Raw genomic sequence first — 21,802 nt, 5'->3', positions numbered from 1 at the left:
TTTATCCCAATTTCACTCCCTTAATTCTCTTTATTAGGATAACATTTATTCATATATTTACCGAAATAAGAATCAAACGAAAAGCTTCTATCGTTCTATAATATATGCGGTTAAAAAATAATTAACATTTAGTAGTAGTAGGCTAGATAAACAAATCAAATTAAGGCGAAACGAAGTTTGTGGGTGTCAATACAAACTAGTTTCTGTAGATAAACGCTCAAAATAGATTTTGAAATATATTTATTTATTTATTTTTTTAAATATGTAATATTTTACTTTTATTACAATAAAAAAATTGAACATAAGTTAACGAAAAGGAGGGCAACTGGCGGCCTTATCGCTTTCGAGCGATCTCTTCCAGGCAACCACTGTGAGTAAAGGAAAAAAAATATATTAAGTGCAAAAATACATATTGCAAATAAGAAAAAAAACTAAACAGGACCAAAAAAATAAACAAAACTGATACATGAAAAACAAAAAGTATTAAAGCACATGAATCATGATATATAGAATCATATAGATCACTGATACGTCAGTTAGTAGTACGAATGTTAAGGAATATAGTAGCCATTTGAGTAAAAATTCATTCTAAATTTAGCCTCAGATTGTCTCTGAATACCTTTGACATCATATAATTCTAAAATTCGTGGCTATAATCATCCTTTAGTTATAACTTATAACCGTAGTCAAGTAACACTATGCAATAGTCTTACGCAAGATGAACAAATGAAAATCAAATGAGCAGTTTCCCACGACTCTTGCAAATATGACTTAAACTCAATGAAATACACAGAGCTGTAGCTAAATATAATTTATTATCTTCAATAAAAACTGGACTATATTCGTTTCGAATCGTTTCTGACGTAGTCCTTAATCTAGTATGGTATTAAAAAATTCAGCGTAAGGACTGCGACTTTCAATAGCTAACAGGTGGGCTGAAATTTCATAGGCTTACATAGAAGAAGTACTTTTTTTTACAAAGTGATGATTGCGGTGACCGCAAAGAGAGTACATTCCTCGCTTCACGAATAAATATTGCAAAACAGCGAGGTATTACTGCCAGCGTTAAAGGAGAGAAGGTTTTTATTATTACTATGTAGGTTAAGAAAATCGTAAGTACTGATATTTGATTGTAATAATTACTAATAAACATTTTAAATTAAATGTTACAATTTGATTCAATATTATAGAGATCTAAAACTTATTATAATCTACCTTATATTCTTATATTCCTTATATTCTATAATTGAGTCATTTTCTAGACCGATTTGTAGCCACAAAAGAAGCTTCAGTTCATGACTTTTAAGAATAGCCGGTGATATACCAGGGGTCATAGTGGAGGTGATTTTTAATGCGCACATAGAAAGAAAGTCCAGTAGTGCACAGCCGGGAATAAACCTACGACCTCAGGGATGCGGGTCGCTCCCTGAAGCTACTAACCCGGTTCTAGTAAGTATAGTTCGCCCAATTTGCACAAAAAATTGTATTTATATCATAAAAAATTATAGCAAGAATTTTATGTTTTCTTTCAATGTAGGTACATATATTGTTACTTATTTTAATGCCATGCCAGATGCCCCCATCAGATATCATTAGTCCCGAGTCTAGTCCTCCAACCCCACCCCACCCCACACACTCAAGGCGAGATGAGACTCTTACCCTTACACGTAGGATATATCCATAAGCGTTTTTAAAGCAGTGCCTGTCGCGCTATGTCAATCAGCTGCCCACTGTAATATTTTTAAACCAATTCGGCTTCTTCTTTAATGAAAGGGCGTACTAATTCTTATAACCGACAACAAAGCACCCCTACTGATTCCTCGTTCTACTGATGCAGGATGGCATTGGAAGCATCATTTTACATTAGATGAGTCTCCTGCCCGTGTGCTACCTGTTCTGTAAAATAATATCCTCCCCAGGCCCATTCTACATAATAGAACGCGGAATCAGTAGGGACTGTATTGTTAGCCTCGTCTTCATACTAACTGACCTATCTCAGTCAGTACGGCAGTGACATACATAAAGTATTGACTATTAGTCATTTCTATGTTAATTGTCATTATTATTTTACAGTGTATATTCGCGATTCTTCAATACAGAGTCGTTAGTTGTATGCGATATTGCGGGGCTACTTGATTGCGAGGAATGCATGGATCTGATTAGCGTCCGCCATCTTAAGTTCTGATGACATTTTCACACATGTATACTTTCTATTGCAGTATTTGTATGTGATTCTCCTCATTTTAACATATATGATGTTCGAGCGCATATAAAATATGATTTTTGTATCATAAATAAAACTATATTTTATACTATACATTATTCATAGCTAAAACTATGACCGCTTTCAATCGGTTATTACTAAGGAAGTTTATTTATAAGTGGAAGTTTTATTGATATGTCAATTATTAATGAAATATATAACTCAATAATAAAAATCCCATAAAAACATATTTTAAACTAAATCGTGTTATTCGGAAAACAGCACATTAACTTATCAATTCATAAACATCATTACTACTTGCAAACACCAATTACTGGAAATTGTAACAACTCTGGTAAGATAAACAGAACTTAACCCGACCCATCGCATGGAAGAATGTTTTAATGGTATGATTGAATATATTCATATACAGGCATTATAAAATATATCTTTGCATCAGTTAGTAGTAATGTTAGTAAAAATAACTCCTAAAAAAGTGCATACCAAATGTGAATAATCTCACAGTTATATCCAATAAATTCTAAAATAATGGTTTTTGTAGTAAAATTGATGTTTACTTATTTATAAAAAAAATACATTCAATTTAATATCCATGTGATGTTTTTTTAAATAAAATATGTTATATTTAATGGTAGGTAAGTAACAACTTATCCTAAGATATCTAGATGGATTCCGGGGATTTTTGATTAAATATTATGTTCCCATATAAACATGTAATCACTTTAATCTGACCGTATTATTTTGCGCCGTACAACCTATGTTAGCAGAAGATTGAGCACCAACCAGTTATTGTAAAACTGCGCAACGGTAAAGACGCATTTCACTATGTCGGCCACACTCCAAACAAGTTTAAAGTAAGTGCGAAAGCGAAAGTTGATTTGTGTTTTTTATCGGATGCATGTCCTAATCTGTGGTATTTTGATATCTAAAGTTATTTTTAATCTGTGCTACACCGGGATGAGTATTATTCTTGTGTTACCTGTTAATTTATATTTTTTAATTGATATTAATTAAATTCGCGTGCTTTTTATATTTTGTGGTGAATATATTTTTATTTATTTCTATTTCTACGATGCCATAATCTAGAGATTAGTCTGTGGTTTTCTTTAGTGACGTCTTTAACAGGGAAGTGTTCAATTTACCGCGTAATTACAACATAATCGCAGCAAAAACTGTCGGTAATGTAAAAATGATTTTTCAGAAAATTATGTAATAAATGTTCATACCTATATGTAAAAATAGTAAAAACTTAGGCAACGATATTGGCTGCACAATATTCTTATTATTATAATAAATTTATATTATTAATTTTACTACCTATTTTTGTTATTAGACCTTAACGTCTAAACCGCAGACCAATATTATTTGGGGCTAAAATTCATTCATTGACTTGACAAAACCAATGAAAGATTAAAAGGCCGGTAACGCACTCGCTAACCCTCTGGCATTGAGAGTGTCCATGGGCGGCGGTATCACTTAACATCAGGTGCACCTGCTGCCCGTTTCCCCCCTGTTCTATAAAAAAACAGTCATAGTATACTGACCCGGCAAACGTCGTTTAGCCATGGATATAATTTCTATGATTTTTTTTAGTTCAATAAACACAACTATCTACTATAATAAAAAAGGGGTTGGTCGTAGAGGGGTGCAAATTAAGGGTTGTATGTATTTCTGTATGTTGTATCATAAAAGAATAAAAACAAAAAAATTGTCTTAAAATAAAAATAAAATATTTTGATGTGGACACCCCTTATCAGTTAAGGGTTTGAAATATAGATAGTAGTCAATTCTCAGACTTACTGAATATGCATAAAAATTACATAAGAATCGGTCTACCGTTTCGGAGGAGCATGGGAACGAACATTGTGACACGAGAATTTTATATATTACTAGCGGATCCAACAGACGTTGTCCTGTCTACACGTCTTTAATTTCAAAATTTCAATTTTTAATAAGCCATTTTGATGAAAGTTATTATTCAAATGTTATGACAATATCTAACGATCCAGCACATGGTCACACACGATATAACAAAACTTTTTTTAAATTTCGGGACAGACTAAAATTAAAATTCGAATATTATTTAAAATTTGACACTGCGATGGTAGCGCCGTCTGTCGGATCCAATGTAAAACATTCCAAAATCAACAACTACTAATTAATTTAAAAAAACATTGTCCAGCGGACAAAATTGTGAATCTAAACTATTCTCGAATCTCCACGAACACACACAAAAAATTTCATCAAAATTGGTCCAGTCGTTTAGGAGGAGTTCAGTCATGTGACTGTATGTACACACGCACACAAGAAATATATATATTAAGATTATATTATATATATAGAGATGTTCTACATTCTAATTAATATGTTCGAAATGTCAATCCAACCCACCAATGAGGCATAACGCAAGGAACTGGCTGAAGGCTGGTATGATAAATTTTTCTTTATCTATAGGACCTTCCGCCACACATAATATATGTGTAATTACTAGATTTAGAACTTTTAATTATTTATGAATACGTTATAAAACAATGTGTATACCTAAAAAATAAAACAAAATATGACATTACAAATTTAACACACATACACATTAATTACATTAGAACATAAGCAATCTTTCAATGGAAAAATTTAATCAAACCTCCACAAAAAATGTTAAATATAAACAATAAATTAGTCCATATGAATTCAAGTTATAAATAAAAATTCAGCATTTTACGTTTTTCGCAATACTTCATAAAATACTTTTTTGTTTAGTTTAGTTAATCGATTTCGATATTTCGTATTAAATATTTTATTGTGTTTAAATACCAAGCGAATGGTATACTAATTTTTTATTACGGAATAATTGTAATTCGAAATAGTTGATAATAAATATAAAATGGCGTAACATTTCGATAACATTTTTTACATGCTTTGTATTAAACTTGAAATTTTACATTTTCAAGGTTACATTATTTCTTTGTTATTTGTTGTTACATCATATTACTCGCGGACCCGACAGACGTTGTCCTGCATAATAATTCAAGGGATTCGGATATTAAACAAAGTATGAAAGTAATGACTGAAACGCCATCTGCCGGGCTGATTTGTGAATCTAAATCATCCAGTGCTCCACCATACAAAAAAAATCATTCAAATCAGCCCATCCGTTTAAGAGGAGTTCAGTGACATACAAACGTACAGTATAATTTTATTTTATCTATAATAGATAGAATAGAATATATCGGTTTTTTGGTCTTTTACTTTTTCTTAAGCAAATAGGTGATTAGCCATTTATCTCTGACATACGCCCTCGTTTTTAGGTGGCTGGGATGCCATATCCCAGTTTCCTCACGATATTTTCCTTCATGGTACGAATACGATTGACAGAATCCATTTGTTGAATCCACTTCAGGCCAAGTCAACACTGCTCATTTATTTAAATATTTAAAACGTAATTTGAATATACTAATAATAATACTAATAATTTCTTAATATATATTTTCTAAATATCATGCAAGGTCGCGGTATTTCATACGAAAATAATCTTATTGTTAGTTTGGTATTAATGAAGAATAAAGTCTAATTAAAAGTAATGACTTGAACCTTGCCAATTTCGTTATATATTCTAGTAATTAATTTTTTTTTGTTAATGCTGCGCGCGACTTTGCGCGTTTCAGTATGCACTTCGATCATCAACTGTTTTAGTAACATTAACATTTAGTACGAATAAGAAACTACAAGACTGTATAAAGAGAGACGCTGGATAGAAACCGGTAGAAATAGTCCGTTCCAAATGGTTCATTGCTGATCACAATGTTCCGAAATGAGCTACCGATTACAGAGAGAGAGGTCGATTAGAATAGTAGAATAGATAGATTGAAAGAGATATTTTGTCTATTCATCAATTTTAATACATTTATTCTATATAGACAACGTAATTTATTTTTAGTATATGGTTTATTTCCACGAAATGTGTGATGTCATATTATAAATATGTTTACGTTGCCTTGATTGATATCTCTTTAGACCAGTTTATTATGTTTCATATCATCATCCATTTAATTCTGTTTCATCATTTACGAAAAACATTTATTTTATCACCGGAAATCAATGTTAGGTTGTTATTTGACTTACCACTAAGTCATCCAAAAGCGCCACCTATTGTATTAAGGGGCGGATCTAATTTCTGTGTCAGTGTATCTGGGTGGACAAGCAGTGGCAGCACACATCACACATCGCAGCCCTGAGCTGGCCCGTAATAACAATTAGTTATGTAAAACGTTAAATTTATGAAATGTTGTCAATTTTCGTTTCTGAAATGAATTACTTGGCTCACGATAAAATATATCATGCTCATTTCAAAATCATGTTCCATATATTATTTCGTTTATAAATGAATTCAAAGTGTCATAAATTGGCTATATTGTTTTTCTATCGTTATTTAAATCGTGTATCGATCTTTCAAAATGGATACATAAACTACTCAACTTCATCATATATGTTTTAAATTTGCCGTTCTTTAAGAAACGATGACAAAGAATGGAAAGAAACTGTACTTTTTGGAGAATGGCGACAGGTCCTAAGGGCTTTTTGTGCTGCAGCCCAGCACTGAAAACAATAGACGATATTTTGAACTAAAAAATATCTACATAAGATTGGATGATAATCCCTGGGATTAGTCAACTCATGAGCGATGTGCGTATATCAAACTAAACGGGGAATCCTTCGCTTGTTTTCAGTTTGTAATTGTTTGTGTATGCATGTGTTAAGCGCGTGTGGCTTCTTTTATGGAACCCGTAACAATCTAGAACCCCACAAATTCACAATTATTTGACATATTTGTTAATCCTGTGGGAGGATTTTTACAGCTGCGATCTATGCTAGAGCAACATGTCAAATAGCCCTTCCTGGGATATCCTCATGTCAGTCTCGAGGTCCAGATCGCAAGTCTTCTGGCTGGCTTTTCGAAAGTCGAACAGTCAAGCAGAGAAAAACACTTAGATCATAACAGTATGGAACTCAAATATCGATGTTATGATTCCATCAGTGGAAATTAAATGTTTATATTATTAATGGCATTGAGTGATATTTTTGTTTAATTGGTAATGTTATTGGAGTTTCAAATTATTTGATGAAAATCTTGATGTATTTTACAACAATATGCCGACTTACCATAACACTTTATCATGCTCTTAACGACATTTAGTTTATATTTATATCTTGTGGATTCTTGTTTAATTAACCTTCTTTTGTTTAATTATTTTATGCATACACGGCGTTTTAGAACCTATAAATATATATTATATTACCGGGTATATTTCTTATTGTTAAAAGCCCGGCTACCCACTCGCAAGGCCTCTTCCTCTTGAGGAATTATTGTATCATAAATAATATTTCACCAATTTGGTCACATCTCTAAAGTATTACTTCTCTATGATAAGTTAGTGAGTCCTAGTAATTATATTAATTAGGTAAATATTAAAAAAAAATCTTTATATTTATTATAATATATAAATAAATAAAACAAATAATAGTATAAAAATATTGTAATGAAAACAGCTCGGCAACACATGATAGATTAGAGATAGATTTTATTATTAAGTAAAACTTTTTCGTAAAATAAAAAGCTTAATAATCAGCTTATTGTGTGCTTTATTAGTGGGAAGCTTCCAGCTTTCTAAATCATGACCTCGACATTTGTGTCTAATAAATATGTATGTAACTTTGGTTTATTATCGTAATAGTGTATTTTATTACTCTATTCTCACAAATACCTAGGTGAAACTGACAATTTTTAGACGATGTCAAATAGAGAATTTAAGTCAGCGCCGTTGAACTTATCTAACATTTGGCGACACCATTCCATGCGAAGGTATTTCGGGTCATCGGTTCAAGTATAGGTAATACATCTGATACAAAGCTTTCTGACGCCTAGGCTTGCCCGTATCTGCTGATAGGTCACTCTCTCTCTCTATCATGCGTCACAGCACTGAACAAGAGTTTTAGATTTGCCGCCAATTGGAAAAACAAATGACAAATAAATGAAATATACTACATTAGGTTACCAAGGAGTTCTAAAATTTAAATTCAAAAAGTTTTCTTTAGCAATGTTTCTAACTGGCCAAACATATTGATTGTTACCCACATATCTCCTTTCATTTATAATCTAATACAGTAAAATTATGATCTAAAGATAATAAATAATGCCAGACTGGAGAGCAGATTTATTCAAACTTGTAGGACATCTGCGGGAGAATTTCATAAATTACGGTTTCAATGCACACAAATTGTGCACAAAATTACACACATCGTTGGAGCTATTATTCACTAAATTACTAGGAAACTTGCAAGGTTATTTCCCTTCTGCCTTGGTTAACCTACTAACGAGACATATTAACTCATTATCGTTTATGTTCGTAGTAAACAAAAAAAAGGCATGATTTAGACTCAAATCAATGGCGCGTTAGGCACAAAAGAGTTCACCTACTTGCCTATAAAAAAAATTATACGAAATCTGTCAGATTTTGCCGCGCACCACCACTTTGTGGAACCAGCTGCCCACTGAAGTATTTCCGAACCAATTCGACCTAGGGTCCTTCAAGAAAAAAAGTACCAATTTTTTAAAGGTCGGCAACGCACTTGCGAGCCTTCTGTAAATGAGCATCCTACCCGTTTACCTCCAGTAACATAAAAAACTGTTCTTTGAACACATATGTCAAAATTGATTGATTTTCAAAGTCAAATATAAACAGCAAAAATTAACAAATATAGTACGTTTCTGTTATCACAATAGGGACTGTTAATTTTACCATCCTATTATCACTTGTCACATGGCCTTACGTGCAGATTACAATTGAAATACGCAGTCATGGTAGATTATAATATAACACCATCAAAATATGAAACTACAATAGTAAGGAAACGTTGGTTATTTGGAATTTACTGCAGATATAACACACGAAAAATTATGTCTGATCTCATTTCAATAGAATTGCAGCGACTTCAAGAAATAAGGAATAATTTCAAGAAATAATTTAAAAACCGACAACGCACTTGCGAGCCTTCTGGCAATGTTCGTAGGCAGCATTTAACATCACGTCAGTGTCTGCGCGTTTGCCCACTGTTTTATTTATAAAAAAAACAGAGTATTTTTTTTAATACAACTCAGAAATTGGTCGAAGGTACTTTACTTGCTTATAAACACACACATATGTGTTTCTCACTGAAGCAGTAATGTGTTTTAGCTTGTAACCAACTAAACTGAAGCCCGCAACTCTTTTTGGTATTCTAATAACAAAAAGCAAATTTTAATGTATCTTAACAGTTATGTATATGATTTTATATAATATATATATAAAATCATATACATAACTGTTTTAAATTCCAGTGATTCCATTTGGGATCAATCAATAGAGCTATGAAATAAGACATCTTTAAATTTAATCAAGATTTTAGTTACGGCTAATGTTTTGAATTTTGAGCCGTATAGTCATTCTTCTCCATGGTCACATTTTTTGAATGACCCATAATAAGATCTGTAGAGTAGATAATATTATTTACGCACTATAAAGTATATAGAATTGCAATGATATAAAGTTTTAGAAAGGAAGAGTCTATGTGTAAGAAACATTTATATATTCTGTAATACAAGTGTTGTAATGTGATCTTTGGATGATCTGTGGATGCATTGGTGCGTGATCAAGGTTAAATACAGGTCATCAAGTTGATATTATGGTATGTCAACGTGAGTTCCAGGGAGCAACATTTCAACACAGCAACACACAAGTGTCTGTTCTTAGAATTGTGTTGAATCGTTTTATTGTTAGCGGCCGGATTTGAATCTGAGACCTTATGAACTGCTTTATTTAATTTGTGTCCTGCTAGGTTCAAGTATCTAAGATTTTAAAGACAAAGTTAAAAATAGATTACAGCCATGGTAACACAAACAAAATACTTATAGTGGAAATAATCACATTGCCCGCGTTTGTCATGACAGATGGGTCGAAAACCCTTAATTAATAATAATTAATTGGTGGGAAAATAGAGAGGATGTCCACCAGGAAGATGGGAAGATGGAAAGGGATAGTGGGAAAGGATTGGAAAATGGAGGATAAGAGTCAAATGAAAAAATTGACTCCTCCAAATGTTAAACATAACATAGACTTAATCTAATCGTGATTGTGTAGTTAATGAACACAGGCTATTTTTATTTAATTTAAAATCATTGACCACAGTTGTATAATCTTTCCTGTATCTCAGTAGCGTCCATACTTTGAACCAAATAATAATTGAAATAATTATCTACATCCGGCAATAACGTTAGGCTTTCCGTCAGAAATAGAAGCTCTGAGGCGTAACATTGCTTCATCGTTTACTCTTATATCAGCGTGTTGGACAAAAGTTTAAACACCTTAACTTTAATCATTACGGAAATAAAAACATACTATACGAGACAAAAAATTTTAAGTAATAAAGATAAAACGTAGTTCGTCTCTTTCTGTCAAATTGTTTTGACGGCGGAAGTATTTAATAATTTGATTACAGTACTTTGCCTATCCTATTTTATTCGAATTAAAGATACTTTATTTCTCAAAGAATGAATGAATCTTAGCGAGAAAAATTAAAGTAGGTTAGTTATACATGTGGTATGAAATTATTTGAAAAAAGGCTATATAAAATAAATAAATTAGTTTCTAACAATAAATACAATATTATTTACAAAAGTGCAATAGTAATAATTTCTTAGAATCTCGTTCTCAGATATAAATAAATGCCAGAAAATCCTTTCGAAGTTTTGTAAATACATATAGTCAGACTTGCATTATGATTTCCGCATCTCAAAAGGGTATTGGATTTAAAATATTGCATTCATACGTAGTAAAAAACTTGTATAAAGTATTAAATTTACTAAATATAAGATTCTTTTTTCTTACAATAAAGTTCACAAAAAAATGCGAATTAGAATCTAGCCTAAACAATAATTATGGCTAATAAGTAATATTATATTGACTTAATTTTGTACAATACTAATGAATAGCTTAAAATAGATTCATTAACAGTCTTAGTTTTTTATATGTTCGCTATGTTTACGTGTCTGAGAATTAACACGCAAAAAGCGATGCGAAATATTTTGATTATTCATAATCATCACCTGTATTGTTCCCCAGGTACCGTTTCGAGACTTTTGGTGCCGATGTTATATACATCTGCTTTAAACTCTATTTATATTGAAATTCAAGGTTTGAAGTTCAAACGTAATTGAGGACATCAAATGAAGGTCAGGTGAAAGTGGCCTTTGCCGATGAATCCGAATAGATTTTTTACGTTAAAACATGTTTTTACTTTGCATTTTTGCTTGGTTTTTACCTAAGAAATGAGTAGATAATTATAATTATCAATCGGCTTTTAATTGCACTTAATAATAAATATAAATCGGCATTGTCTATAGGTTTTACATACCTATATAATGTATTAATATTTTAGAAATATAAGAATTGACTAAAAAGATATGACTCATAATTTATGTAACTTCTATGTAAAATTTCTTTTAAGACAAATTTGCACGCCATTATGTTCCAGAATATGCGAACTTTAGATTGTACCACCATAATACTAATATAATAATAATTGTACTTTACTCTTGCGAATATATTATTATTTTTATTAATAACTCAGCTTTAATCGCACAATGGACATAGTGTGAATTACTGAACTGAGTGAGAGAACTAAACAATTCCACGATCGTCTTTTTTTTAATGGAATTAATTTTATACTGTTTGAATAATTGAATACTGTTTTTGCTAGCTTAGCTCAGCCGCCATGATCGTGTTATCAGTCGCGTCTATTTATACTGTAACTTTCTGATAAGAAAAGTAAATATATTTATTTAAACGAAGTTTGTTCCTAAAGAAGACACTAAAACCCACATGTAGAAATAAATTCAAAACTCAAATTTTAATTATGGATAGATTTTTAATTATAAAATCATATAGTTAAAGTAACTTTTCAATTTGTTTTTTCTTCTTTGGAGGAACAATCGGTTTTCTTGGATTAATATTTATATGAAAATGTCAAATCTTTTATAATATACTGGCTGCCCCCACGAACTTCGTTTCACAAAATAAATTTAATTTATACTTTAGCCTCAATAACACGTGGTAATCATGATATTAGCTTATATGACATGAAAAGTATCGCCATCTGTTAGAATCTTTTGGAGTTAACATATAATTGTGACTGTCAATTAATTATAGACAAATAATTTGCAATAAAATAAAATTGCGACTATAATTCAAGATCTAAGTTCTCCTATCTCTTAAGTTGGACCAGACTGCTCACGGTGTGCCAATTTAATTTATAATCGGTAAAGAAGTTTAAGAGTCCATCGCGGACAAACATCGTGACAGGAGATTTATATATTTATAAAAAAATATTTGAATTTGACAGCTCGAATTTTGACATTTATCATTGTGATCCCTTTTGACCGAAAATGTTTATTTTCAAGTTACAGTGATCTGGAGAATCTAGGTCAGTTATCGGACTGGGATGATAGCGACAATGATCGAGAAAGATTTGTGTTTTAGCCTACTGATTTCTCTCAAGATATCCTCGGGGATTTGTGACTCTTTGGTCTAACAAAAAAAAATTCCCTTTTATGAAATGATTCTCTAGTGATATTTAACGTGATGTTTAAATTTATTTGCGATAGCCACCTACTAGTTTTTCGTAGTTCATTTGGGCCTTGTTTGAATATCGAACTTCGGGCATAGTTCTGCTAGTTCTACTAGCCTACTATCGTGTAACTTCTACAATAATTAATTAAATAGGCTGCTTCATATCTACCCGCTCACCGCCTACAACCTAAAAATCCTAATAAAGGACTGGCTTATGAACACGCCTTATGTAGTGTTAGAGCGACTTTTGAGACCCACGATATAATACACTTTACTCATTCACTCACTCACTCACTCATTCACTCACTCACACATTTACAACCTCACACTTACTCATGCACTTAGGTGTGATGATAACGGTTCAAAAAATAAAAAGGAAACGATTTAAAAAAATAAGTTAAATATTTTTTTAATTTTAAGTAATTAAGTTTGTTTATGGAAGAGCTAGGAACCTTGACACAGGTATTTTTTACTTAAAAGGGTTTCCAAATCTAACACTTTGAAAAGAAAATGTACTTAAAATGAATAAACACTTTTTATTATTATTATAATTAATTGAAATCAAGCACACTGTTGTTACAATATGTCAGTATCGTAAAAGGATGGGTTGTTCCTGTGATAAGGATAAAAATTATCTATGAAAATTGTCTTCGTTTCCTTACCCTAAGTTCCCCATTTAAATAGAATAACTATTAATTAAATCCATAAAGGAATAAAATTACGAAACTAGATAGATATTATAATGACTAGTATTTTTAGCCAAATATTAAAGCTTTAAAACCAATTCAAGAGAAAATTTTGTCGCTTTTAACAGTTGTTTCGATTACAAATATAATCAAATCAACCGTATATATATATATATATATATATATATATATATATATATACGGTTGATACTACCGTACAACACCGTATATATATGTACGGTAGTTGCAAAATATCTTTTATTTTTCAGAGAGAAAATCTGCGAGTCAGTGGAAATACCAATATTCACAAGATGCTGCTTCTGTTTTCCACTTCGAAAGGGCCTGATAACCTTTGCATATTTCAACACAGTAAGTATATTTATATATGTCACCGTAACATTGTAAACATCGTTATATTACAATCTATCTAGTAAGATTGTAAACTATCGATAGATTGTGAACCGTATTGTATTATTATATGTATTGTATGATTGCAATTAAACGCATCATTTTTCGCTATATTGTAATCTGATGATGTGCGTTTGTGTGTAACAAACGCACATCATCATCGGACGCCGAGGCAGATTACGCAATATCACCCTTATCACCTCGACGTCCGTCGTCTACAAATGAGGTTTATTTTAAAGTAGTCTTTGCCACCACTATTTGGAACTAGATGCCCACTGAAGTGTTCCCAAACTAGTTTGACTTAGGGTTCGTCAGGAAAAGAGCTAACGAATTCTTCAAAGGCCGGCAACGCACTCGCGAGCCTGGAATTCAGAGTGATGAGATCAGTCTTCGCTTTTATTAAAAATACACTCTGCCGAGGGTTTTCTTCTTATTATATGTATGATAATATTAAAGACAAAACCGACGATTTCTAGACATTTAATAAGAGAAATACTAAGATTTAATCAGAAGTGATATTTGGTTGTCAAACACACTTATCAAGGATAAACAGACCACTTTCTCCAAAGTGAAATTGTAGACGTGTGCGAATTCGTTTCTTCCATAGAAATGTGTTAATTATGCAATTCTCATGAGGTCAATGTCGCCTACATACATGTATCTCTATATATATTATTATTGTTATACTTAATCACAATAATAAATCATATTAAATAGAACCAACTCTACGCTCTGTGCCTTTGAACTATTAAATAATAATTGAGAAACATCTATATTATTTTTATTATTATTATAGTATAATAAAATCATAGCAATTAGCTAACATTAAAATCGGTAAAACGGTGTATATACTGGATGAGTTTTATAATTAATGTATACTCGTATGTTTCATCGTCAGGTGAAACAGAAACGGTATTAGTATGGTTATCAAGATAAGACAAAAGGAAGCAAGTGCTAAGTACATATAAATCGAATGGTCGACGACCACTCACTTTGTGTGCGTAGATATGTGGGATCTCTCTGCATCTTTTACAGCATGCACCATGGAGAGTGTTCAAAGGAGTTCTTTGGAATACTTGCTTTTCATCATCAGACGTTAACGTCTTAAGGCAGAATACAAAATACCATCCGAATACCAGTACGTGTAACCAGGTGCCCACTGAAGTATTTCCTTAATAGATAAATATGTCATTTTCAGATCCTGTCGATACTAGACGTCGCAATGCTATCATACCTAGTGGTCAATCGTTCATCAGATATGACAGGCGAATCGGAATACCCTCGGCTCATTATTGACACCACATCTATGGTACTGGAGTTCGTCATGTCTGTCATATTCATCGCTGCATTACACATGGTGGGTACATATTTATATTATCTAAAGTTAATACAATAAAAACAACCAGTGGAACGAAGCTGCCAATATAAGTATATTCCAACCAATACCACTTATAGTTCTTTAGACTAATACGCTAGCCATAGACGGGCCGCTTGTTGCAGTCGAGACCGACTGCTGTAGAGCCGTCGCGTTGAAGTCTTACACGACTGCAACACGACCACATAATGACCGTCTACAACCACTTGGAGCAGTTGTATTCGACCCCAAAATAATACCGATGCGAGTTCATTTACAAAATGGATATCGATCAAGAAACTCTGCTCATTGTACTGCTATTGGGCAAGCGTAGGCGTAAAAGATACTGTAGTATGGGGATGCGTCCAATCCTACAATCAAGAGAACAGCATGAAATATTTCATACTTTGTATCCCCAGTTGAGAGAAGAGACTAAAACGTTTTTCAACTATTTTAGAATGTTCGTGATTTCTTTGATGAATTAGTTAGTCTAGGTTGCCTGAAGAGAGGAAAGGAACGGTACACAGCGCGTAGCGGGGAGATTTTTTCTCGACATTATCGTATACATAGTCTGTAAGTCTATGTAATTATGTAATAAATAAATAAAATAAAATAAATAAATAAAATAATAACACACATTAAGGCTGAACTGATAACCATATTTAAAGTCGGATAAAAAATTTAACCTGGCACGTTTCTTGACTATTTTATGCTGATTTTTCCATAAAACCTAAGGAATCTCAATCATAACATCCCAATTGTAAGAATAGATAGATAATAAACACATTAATTTACAGAAACACGTCCTCCTCATGAAAGTATACCTCTACTTTGAGATTGTGTTCTCCATCCTCGCCTTTATCTATGGCCTGGTCTTCCTGGGTGAGGAGACGGCTAGCGAGCTCTTCTTAATATTATTCCAACTAAGTAAGTATATTTTTTAGCTTCATAGTTATTTTTAGACTGGCCAGAAAAAAGTATGTCTACTGTACTGTAACTCTGTATGTCAAATATTTTTTAATTAAATTAAATTTTAAATTATACCACAATGTTAGCAATTAAACGATTTTCCGTGAGTCAGGAACAGGAGGCAGATTACTCGCCTATTAGATTGACTAATGATTATGATGATGACTAATATAATATATAATAATAATTTTAATTTATTAGTCATATAATATATATACAACTAATAAATGAAAAGTTCCAAAGCCTGAAATGAAAGATGAAAAAGTTAATTATATGTGGTTTAAAAATAAGTTCTTAAAAATAAGTTCTATCCAAATGACAAATTATATACGAAGAAAAATATTTTTCTTTCGATTTCGTTAAACCGAAAAATTATAAAATGCAATTTGGGAAAGAACTTTTGCAAACCCGTGTAATCTGCTGACGCTACCGCATCGCAAAGGCTTAGGCATGTATTGGATTTGGACATATGTGTTGATAAGTAAGTGTTGTCTTGTTTCTGAACATCGCCATCACCAGTCAGTGGTTATAAACTTCTCATGAGTCTTTTATCTCGGAATAAACATCCTTTTATACAAATATAATCAATAACATAAATTTTATTTTAAAAAAATATTTTGGGTTTTTATTTCTTAGTTCGATATTTTAAAAAAAATAACCTCGTCTGTTACAGTTTTTTTTTATATTATAAATTTTCAGCGATACAGATCTACTTGGTGATCCTCATATGGAGTTCAATAGTGAAGATGGAGCGAGACGATTCCGTGAAGTACACGCGAGAAAGAGAAAACGTCTAACTTTTAATAAACGTAAGTTAAGAAATTAAGAGATCTTTGTTTGATATTAAATTGAGAACGTATTATATTATAAATATATTTTTATTATACTATTTAGTCTTAAATTATGATTGCTCATTTATATTTACTATGATACAACAGAGATAACAAAATGTATCTTAAATAGAAACTGTATTTTAAAATGTATAACATGTTACCATTAGATTAATGTTGTATTTATAGTGCACAGAATAAAAAAATGGTAAATGGCCATAGGTATGATTTTACTTTTTTTATTTAAAGATAGTATGAACTATTTTGTACTAAACAAATTCTGGCCAAGCTACGCCACAATAGTAGTACAGGCGACTGGTATTTTAAGAATCTATTTAATATGTTATGTATGATCTTGGACGCCAATTTATCGATTCTATGCTATGTTTTATGAAAGTTTTATATCAAGAACCTGAAAAAGATATATTTATATAAATTTCCTGTCACGATGTTTGTCTGCGATGGACTCCTACACTAGTTAACCGATTTTAAATTAAATTGGCACACCACGAGCAGTCTGGTCCAACTGAAGAGATAGGATAGCTTAGATCTTTACTTATAGTTGCTATTTTATTTTATTGCAAATATTTGTTTGTTTCTAACAGATGGCGCTGTGTTAAAAGTTCCAACCTTTCACATAAGTTCTCCTACCGTTTCCCTTGAATAGTTTACTACTATGTAATATAACAAAACACTTAGCCACAGCAACGCTTGGCCGAGTCTGCTAGTATTTATATATTTTCATATACCATGGTGATAATATAATGGTACATTGTAAATGTATTTTATTTAAACTACAATAATTATCAAATACAGGACCATAAATTGTTATGTAGGAATAAGTGCCTTAATGATATTTTTATATTAACATTGTTTACACGGAATTGTAAATATTATTTTTGATGTATTTAATTAGATGTAAGATATTATGCCAAATAAAACAACTGATAATTATTTGCATCATTTATTTTAGCTACAATAAAAACAAAAGTAATAAAGATTATCAAAACAATATAAGATACATACGATAGATTATTTTGTAGGACCCGTATTTATAAAGCCTATTAAAATATACAAAATGTTTTCGCCTCATGAATGAAACATCAAAAAAAGTTCTTTTTTCAAAAACGCTCAGTTTCTTTTTTAAACCGGAAATAGTCTGAATATAGAGTATATCAAGCAGTATACCAACTGTCAATGTTAATATTCTTTAGTCTTTCTGTCTCTCCTCCAGTTTCCTCTACTTGCTTGTAGAAACTGGTCACAATCATCAGCATGTAGAAACGAACCACTAGAATAATAAATATTAAAATTATACACGAAAAATATAACTATATATTTTTTTTTAATATGATATGGTTTTTGGTTTAAAGGCTTTTTTTAGCACTTGCAAACTAGCGTTTTTTAGTTGACGGTAGTTAATTTTTGAACGAGGTTGACAATTTAAATAAGCTGAATTAATTGGACTCATTAAAAGAGTAATTAACCGACTATAAAGGTTAATGTATTAACCAAACTAAACAAACTGTGCTGCCTAAATATGAATTTTTTTTTAATTTTCCTATTTTGCCAAAGGGTTATTTATAGTACAGTGGTCAAACAGGGTGGAAACTCACTCCCGCGGCTGGAGGTCTGGATGGATTGTTCCCAGCCTTTTAAGGTTACTGGTTGGTGTTACAAATACATTAAATTATGACTTACTTAAAGCTAAGAACTCTATGACATAGAGTAGTAATGATCCACTTCCTTCGTGATTCACCAGACTAAAGGTAGTCCATAAAACAAACATAATGACTGATAGAACCACTTGTATGGAGATCCACATGATCCATGGTTTCATTAATGGCAGTTTCTCCTGAAAGACAAAAAATATTGGCTTAGCTTCGGATTGCATACTTTTATTTGGTACCTTTTTAAACTAATTTGGTGATAAGCCTGTGCCTGATATATAGCTTGCTGGTTTCCTCACGATGTTTGCTTTCACCATTCAAGCAAGAGTCAATAGACGCACATGGAAAGACAGATCTATATATTATGCGCAACCGCAATCGTTAAAGACGCTGAGTATAGCTGTAGAGCTGTAGAGTATATTATATATATATATATATATATATATCCTTACAGAGCAGGTAACAAACGCGTTGCTGGCCTTTAGGCACCTATTGGACGTTAGCTCTTAGATCATATAAGTTCAGGTATCAATTGGCTGATGCCACTAAGAGGTGATTGTGATGTGAAAGCAATCAACTGTAGAACGCCTTGGTTGTTGGTTACGACAAACATCACACAGACACCTTCGCTAGTAAAATCTGACAGGCGCTATATATTTAACAACCAAAAAGATAAACTTTTAATACACTAATTAAAAGTTTATCTTTTTGTACCTCTACAATTTTACCCTTTCACAATATTGCTAATAATATTATGTAATGATTCAACTAATACTGCCGAGTCATGTCACCTTATTAAGGTATTATATTAAGTACTTACCCTGATAACTCCAACTAGTAATATGGCGCTTAGAAACAGAGTCAAGGCGTGGGTAAATGTAACACCGACTAACACAGCATACGTAAAGACAATGTTGAAGTCATCTGTGGTGAACTCTTTTGGCAAATGGCTGAACGCAACGATGCATTGCGCAAGCGCGAGTATTGAATATAACTGAAAACGTAATTTTATTTATTTATTGAACTACCACATCATATATATTTTACATTACATACATTACAAGTATAGTAAATATAAAGTTTTTAATTTATCAGTCTACTACCGAATATATTATCAAGCTCTAAATACGTACGCCAATCTAGTTTTTGCAAACGGAAATTGGAAATTCCTCCTTTTGAATCTTGAAATAAATAAGGGATGACAATGTTCTGTGTTTTATTAGATGTTATGTTTAAAGAACTTTATTTCTCATTACAAAATAAAAGTATTTTATTTACATGAGAAACTTAACAATATATATACATACGAGCGAGATACACGTCACCATTAGCCGTCTCAATTTTAGTCAACTGTGTTCACTCAACATGCATCTTTACTGCCTTTTTGAATTTGTCAAACACACCAATATAGCGAATTTTAGATGGTTACATGGCAAAGTTACAGTTCTGTAGTTAATCATTTAACAACTTGTAAAAGAACGTGATACCGGCTAGATGTCTACGACTGTTCAGTGACATAATTTCAAATTGTCCATGGGCGTTGACTTATGTATGATTTATATTTTGGAGTCTAAACGCATAAAATTGACTTTATGGACAAAGCTAACTTATTAATACTGTAAAAATCTACGACTATCTATAATCACTGCGATGACGATACCCTGAAACCTGTTAACAAAGTAATTACGACCGCTAAATAATCTACAACTTCTCGGCCTTCGCCCCAAGGGCCTTCGGATCAGCTAGTCAGTTATATAACCGGCAAAGATCCCTCCTGGTTAACAGCCTCTTCCACATTGCTATGCTCTCATTGTATTGTGTCCACATGTTAGAAAACTTGAACGATTCCTAACAAAGATTGTATGTTGTTTGACTACTATTTATATAATATTTTAGTAAATAAACTTACAATTATAGCTAAACCAGAGAATAAACTCCCAAACTTCAATGACAGGCAGGCAAAGCTGCGTTGGCGAGGTATTGCTTCCAATGATTTGGAAAATTCTATAAATAGACAAAATTTAGAGATTAATTGGTTATAAATATAACGTCACATTTGGTTCATATTTACACCAAAGACATCATAGTGTGTCGTTAAGTTTAAGATCGTTTAAACCCGCTTTGTGACAGTTTTTCTGTCTATATACATTGATCGCAATTGAATCCATACAATACATACAAAAATGTCAGTTTCTATTATCTAATTTTATTGTGTACATCCCTGTAACTGAGTAACAATTTTTTCATTTTTTTTTCTTTTCTTTTTATTTATTTTACAAAATAATATATATTACAATAATATGTTACATTAGAAAACCGCTTTGGTTTTTATTAATTATATACGTTCTCACAAGAAATTAATTTAGTTGTGCACTTCAAATTGTCATTCTTTTACAAATAACCCTGTCTTAAAATCAAATACAGAAATATGACAAGAGCTCCAGAAATAAAGTACAGATTGTATGTATGTGAAATTTATCAAATATATGAACTGATACAATCTTTCAAAATGATCACGCATTATTTTTAAAATCAAGTCAAGTCAAGTCAATCAAGTCAAGTCAAGTAAATCAAATGGAGTATAAAATGTATAAATGTTATTATAGAATACAAAAATGATATACAAAATACTCACTAGACATCATTGTGAACTTCACGAACCGTCCGCTAAACTAACAATGGACATTGATAGCTTATCAGGGTCCTTATCTAAATTTTGTGATATCAGTATATTTACTATCAGACTTTAATTTCCTTACTTTCTTTTATTTTAAACTGTATGTGCATATGTTAGTAAAATATCCTATAATTTATAAGTGAATCGCAAAATGTGTTGGTAAGCGCATGACTCAACAACGCTTGAACCAATTTTAACCAATTATTTTTTTAAAAGTCCAAGGATGGTTTTTATGGCCAGAAAAATTCGAACAATTTCCAGCCCTAAAAACAGACCTTTTCTTTTTCCCATACAAACGTATACTAACTAAAATGTAGAGTTAATTT

The 21,802-nt window shown here is 31.7% G+C and overlaps 2 protein-coding genes across 3 annotated transcripts; one reads left to right on the top strand and one right to left on the bottom strand.

Annotated features, from left to right (window-relative positions):
- Positions 1-2,962: 2,962 nt before the first annotated feature.
- LOC110991726 lies at positions 2,963-18,083 on the top strand. Of its 2 annotated transcripts, XM_045628613.1 has the most exons (6): positions 2,988-3,078; positions 13,838-13,937; positions 15,175-15,333; positions 16,128-16,257; positions 16,999-17,108; positions 17,735-18,083. In XM_045628613.1, exons 1-5 carry the CDS (start codon positions 3,050-3,052, stop codon positions 17,094-17,096), a joined length of 516 nt encoding a protein of 171 aa, XP_045484569.1. In that variant the 5' UTR covers positions 2,988-3,049; the 3' UTR covers positions 17,097-17,108; positions 17,735-18,083. The 2 variants fall into 2 exon arrangements, with proteins under 2 accessions (XP_022112886.1, XP_045484569.1); XM_022257194.2 differs by lacking the exon at positions 17,735-18,083 and having other exon boundaries at positions 2,963-3,078; positions 16,999-17,358.
- LOC110991708 lies at positions 18,078-21,527 on the bottom strand. Its single transcript, XM_022257172.2, has 5 exons — positions 21,435-21,527; positions 20,709-20,803; positions 19,620-19,793; positions 18,831-18,984; positions 18,078-18,420 (listed from the first exon to the last, which is right to left on the bottom strand). Exons 1-5 carry the CDS (start codon positions 21,442-21,444, stop codon positions 18,305-18,307), a joined length of 549 nt encoding a protein of 182 aa, XP_022112864.2. The 5' UTR covers positions 21,445-21,527; the 3' UTR covers positions 18,078-18,304.
- Between the last annotated feature and the right edge of the window lie 275 nt (positions 21,528-21,802).

This window comes from Pieris rapae, chromosome 6 (genome assembly GCF_905147795.1).
Source record: "Pieris rapae chromosome 6, ilPieRapa1.1, whole genome shotgun sequence".
NCBI classification, from domain to species: domain Eukaryota; kingdom Metazoa; phylum Arthropoda; class Insecta; order Lepidoptera; family Pieridae; genus Pieris; species Pieris rapae.
This window is presented reverse-complemented; position numbering and strand designations above follow the sequence as displayed.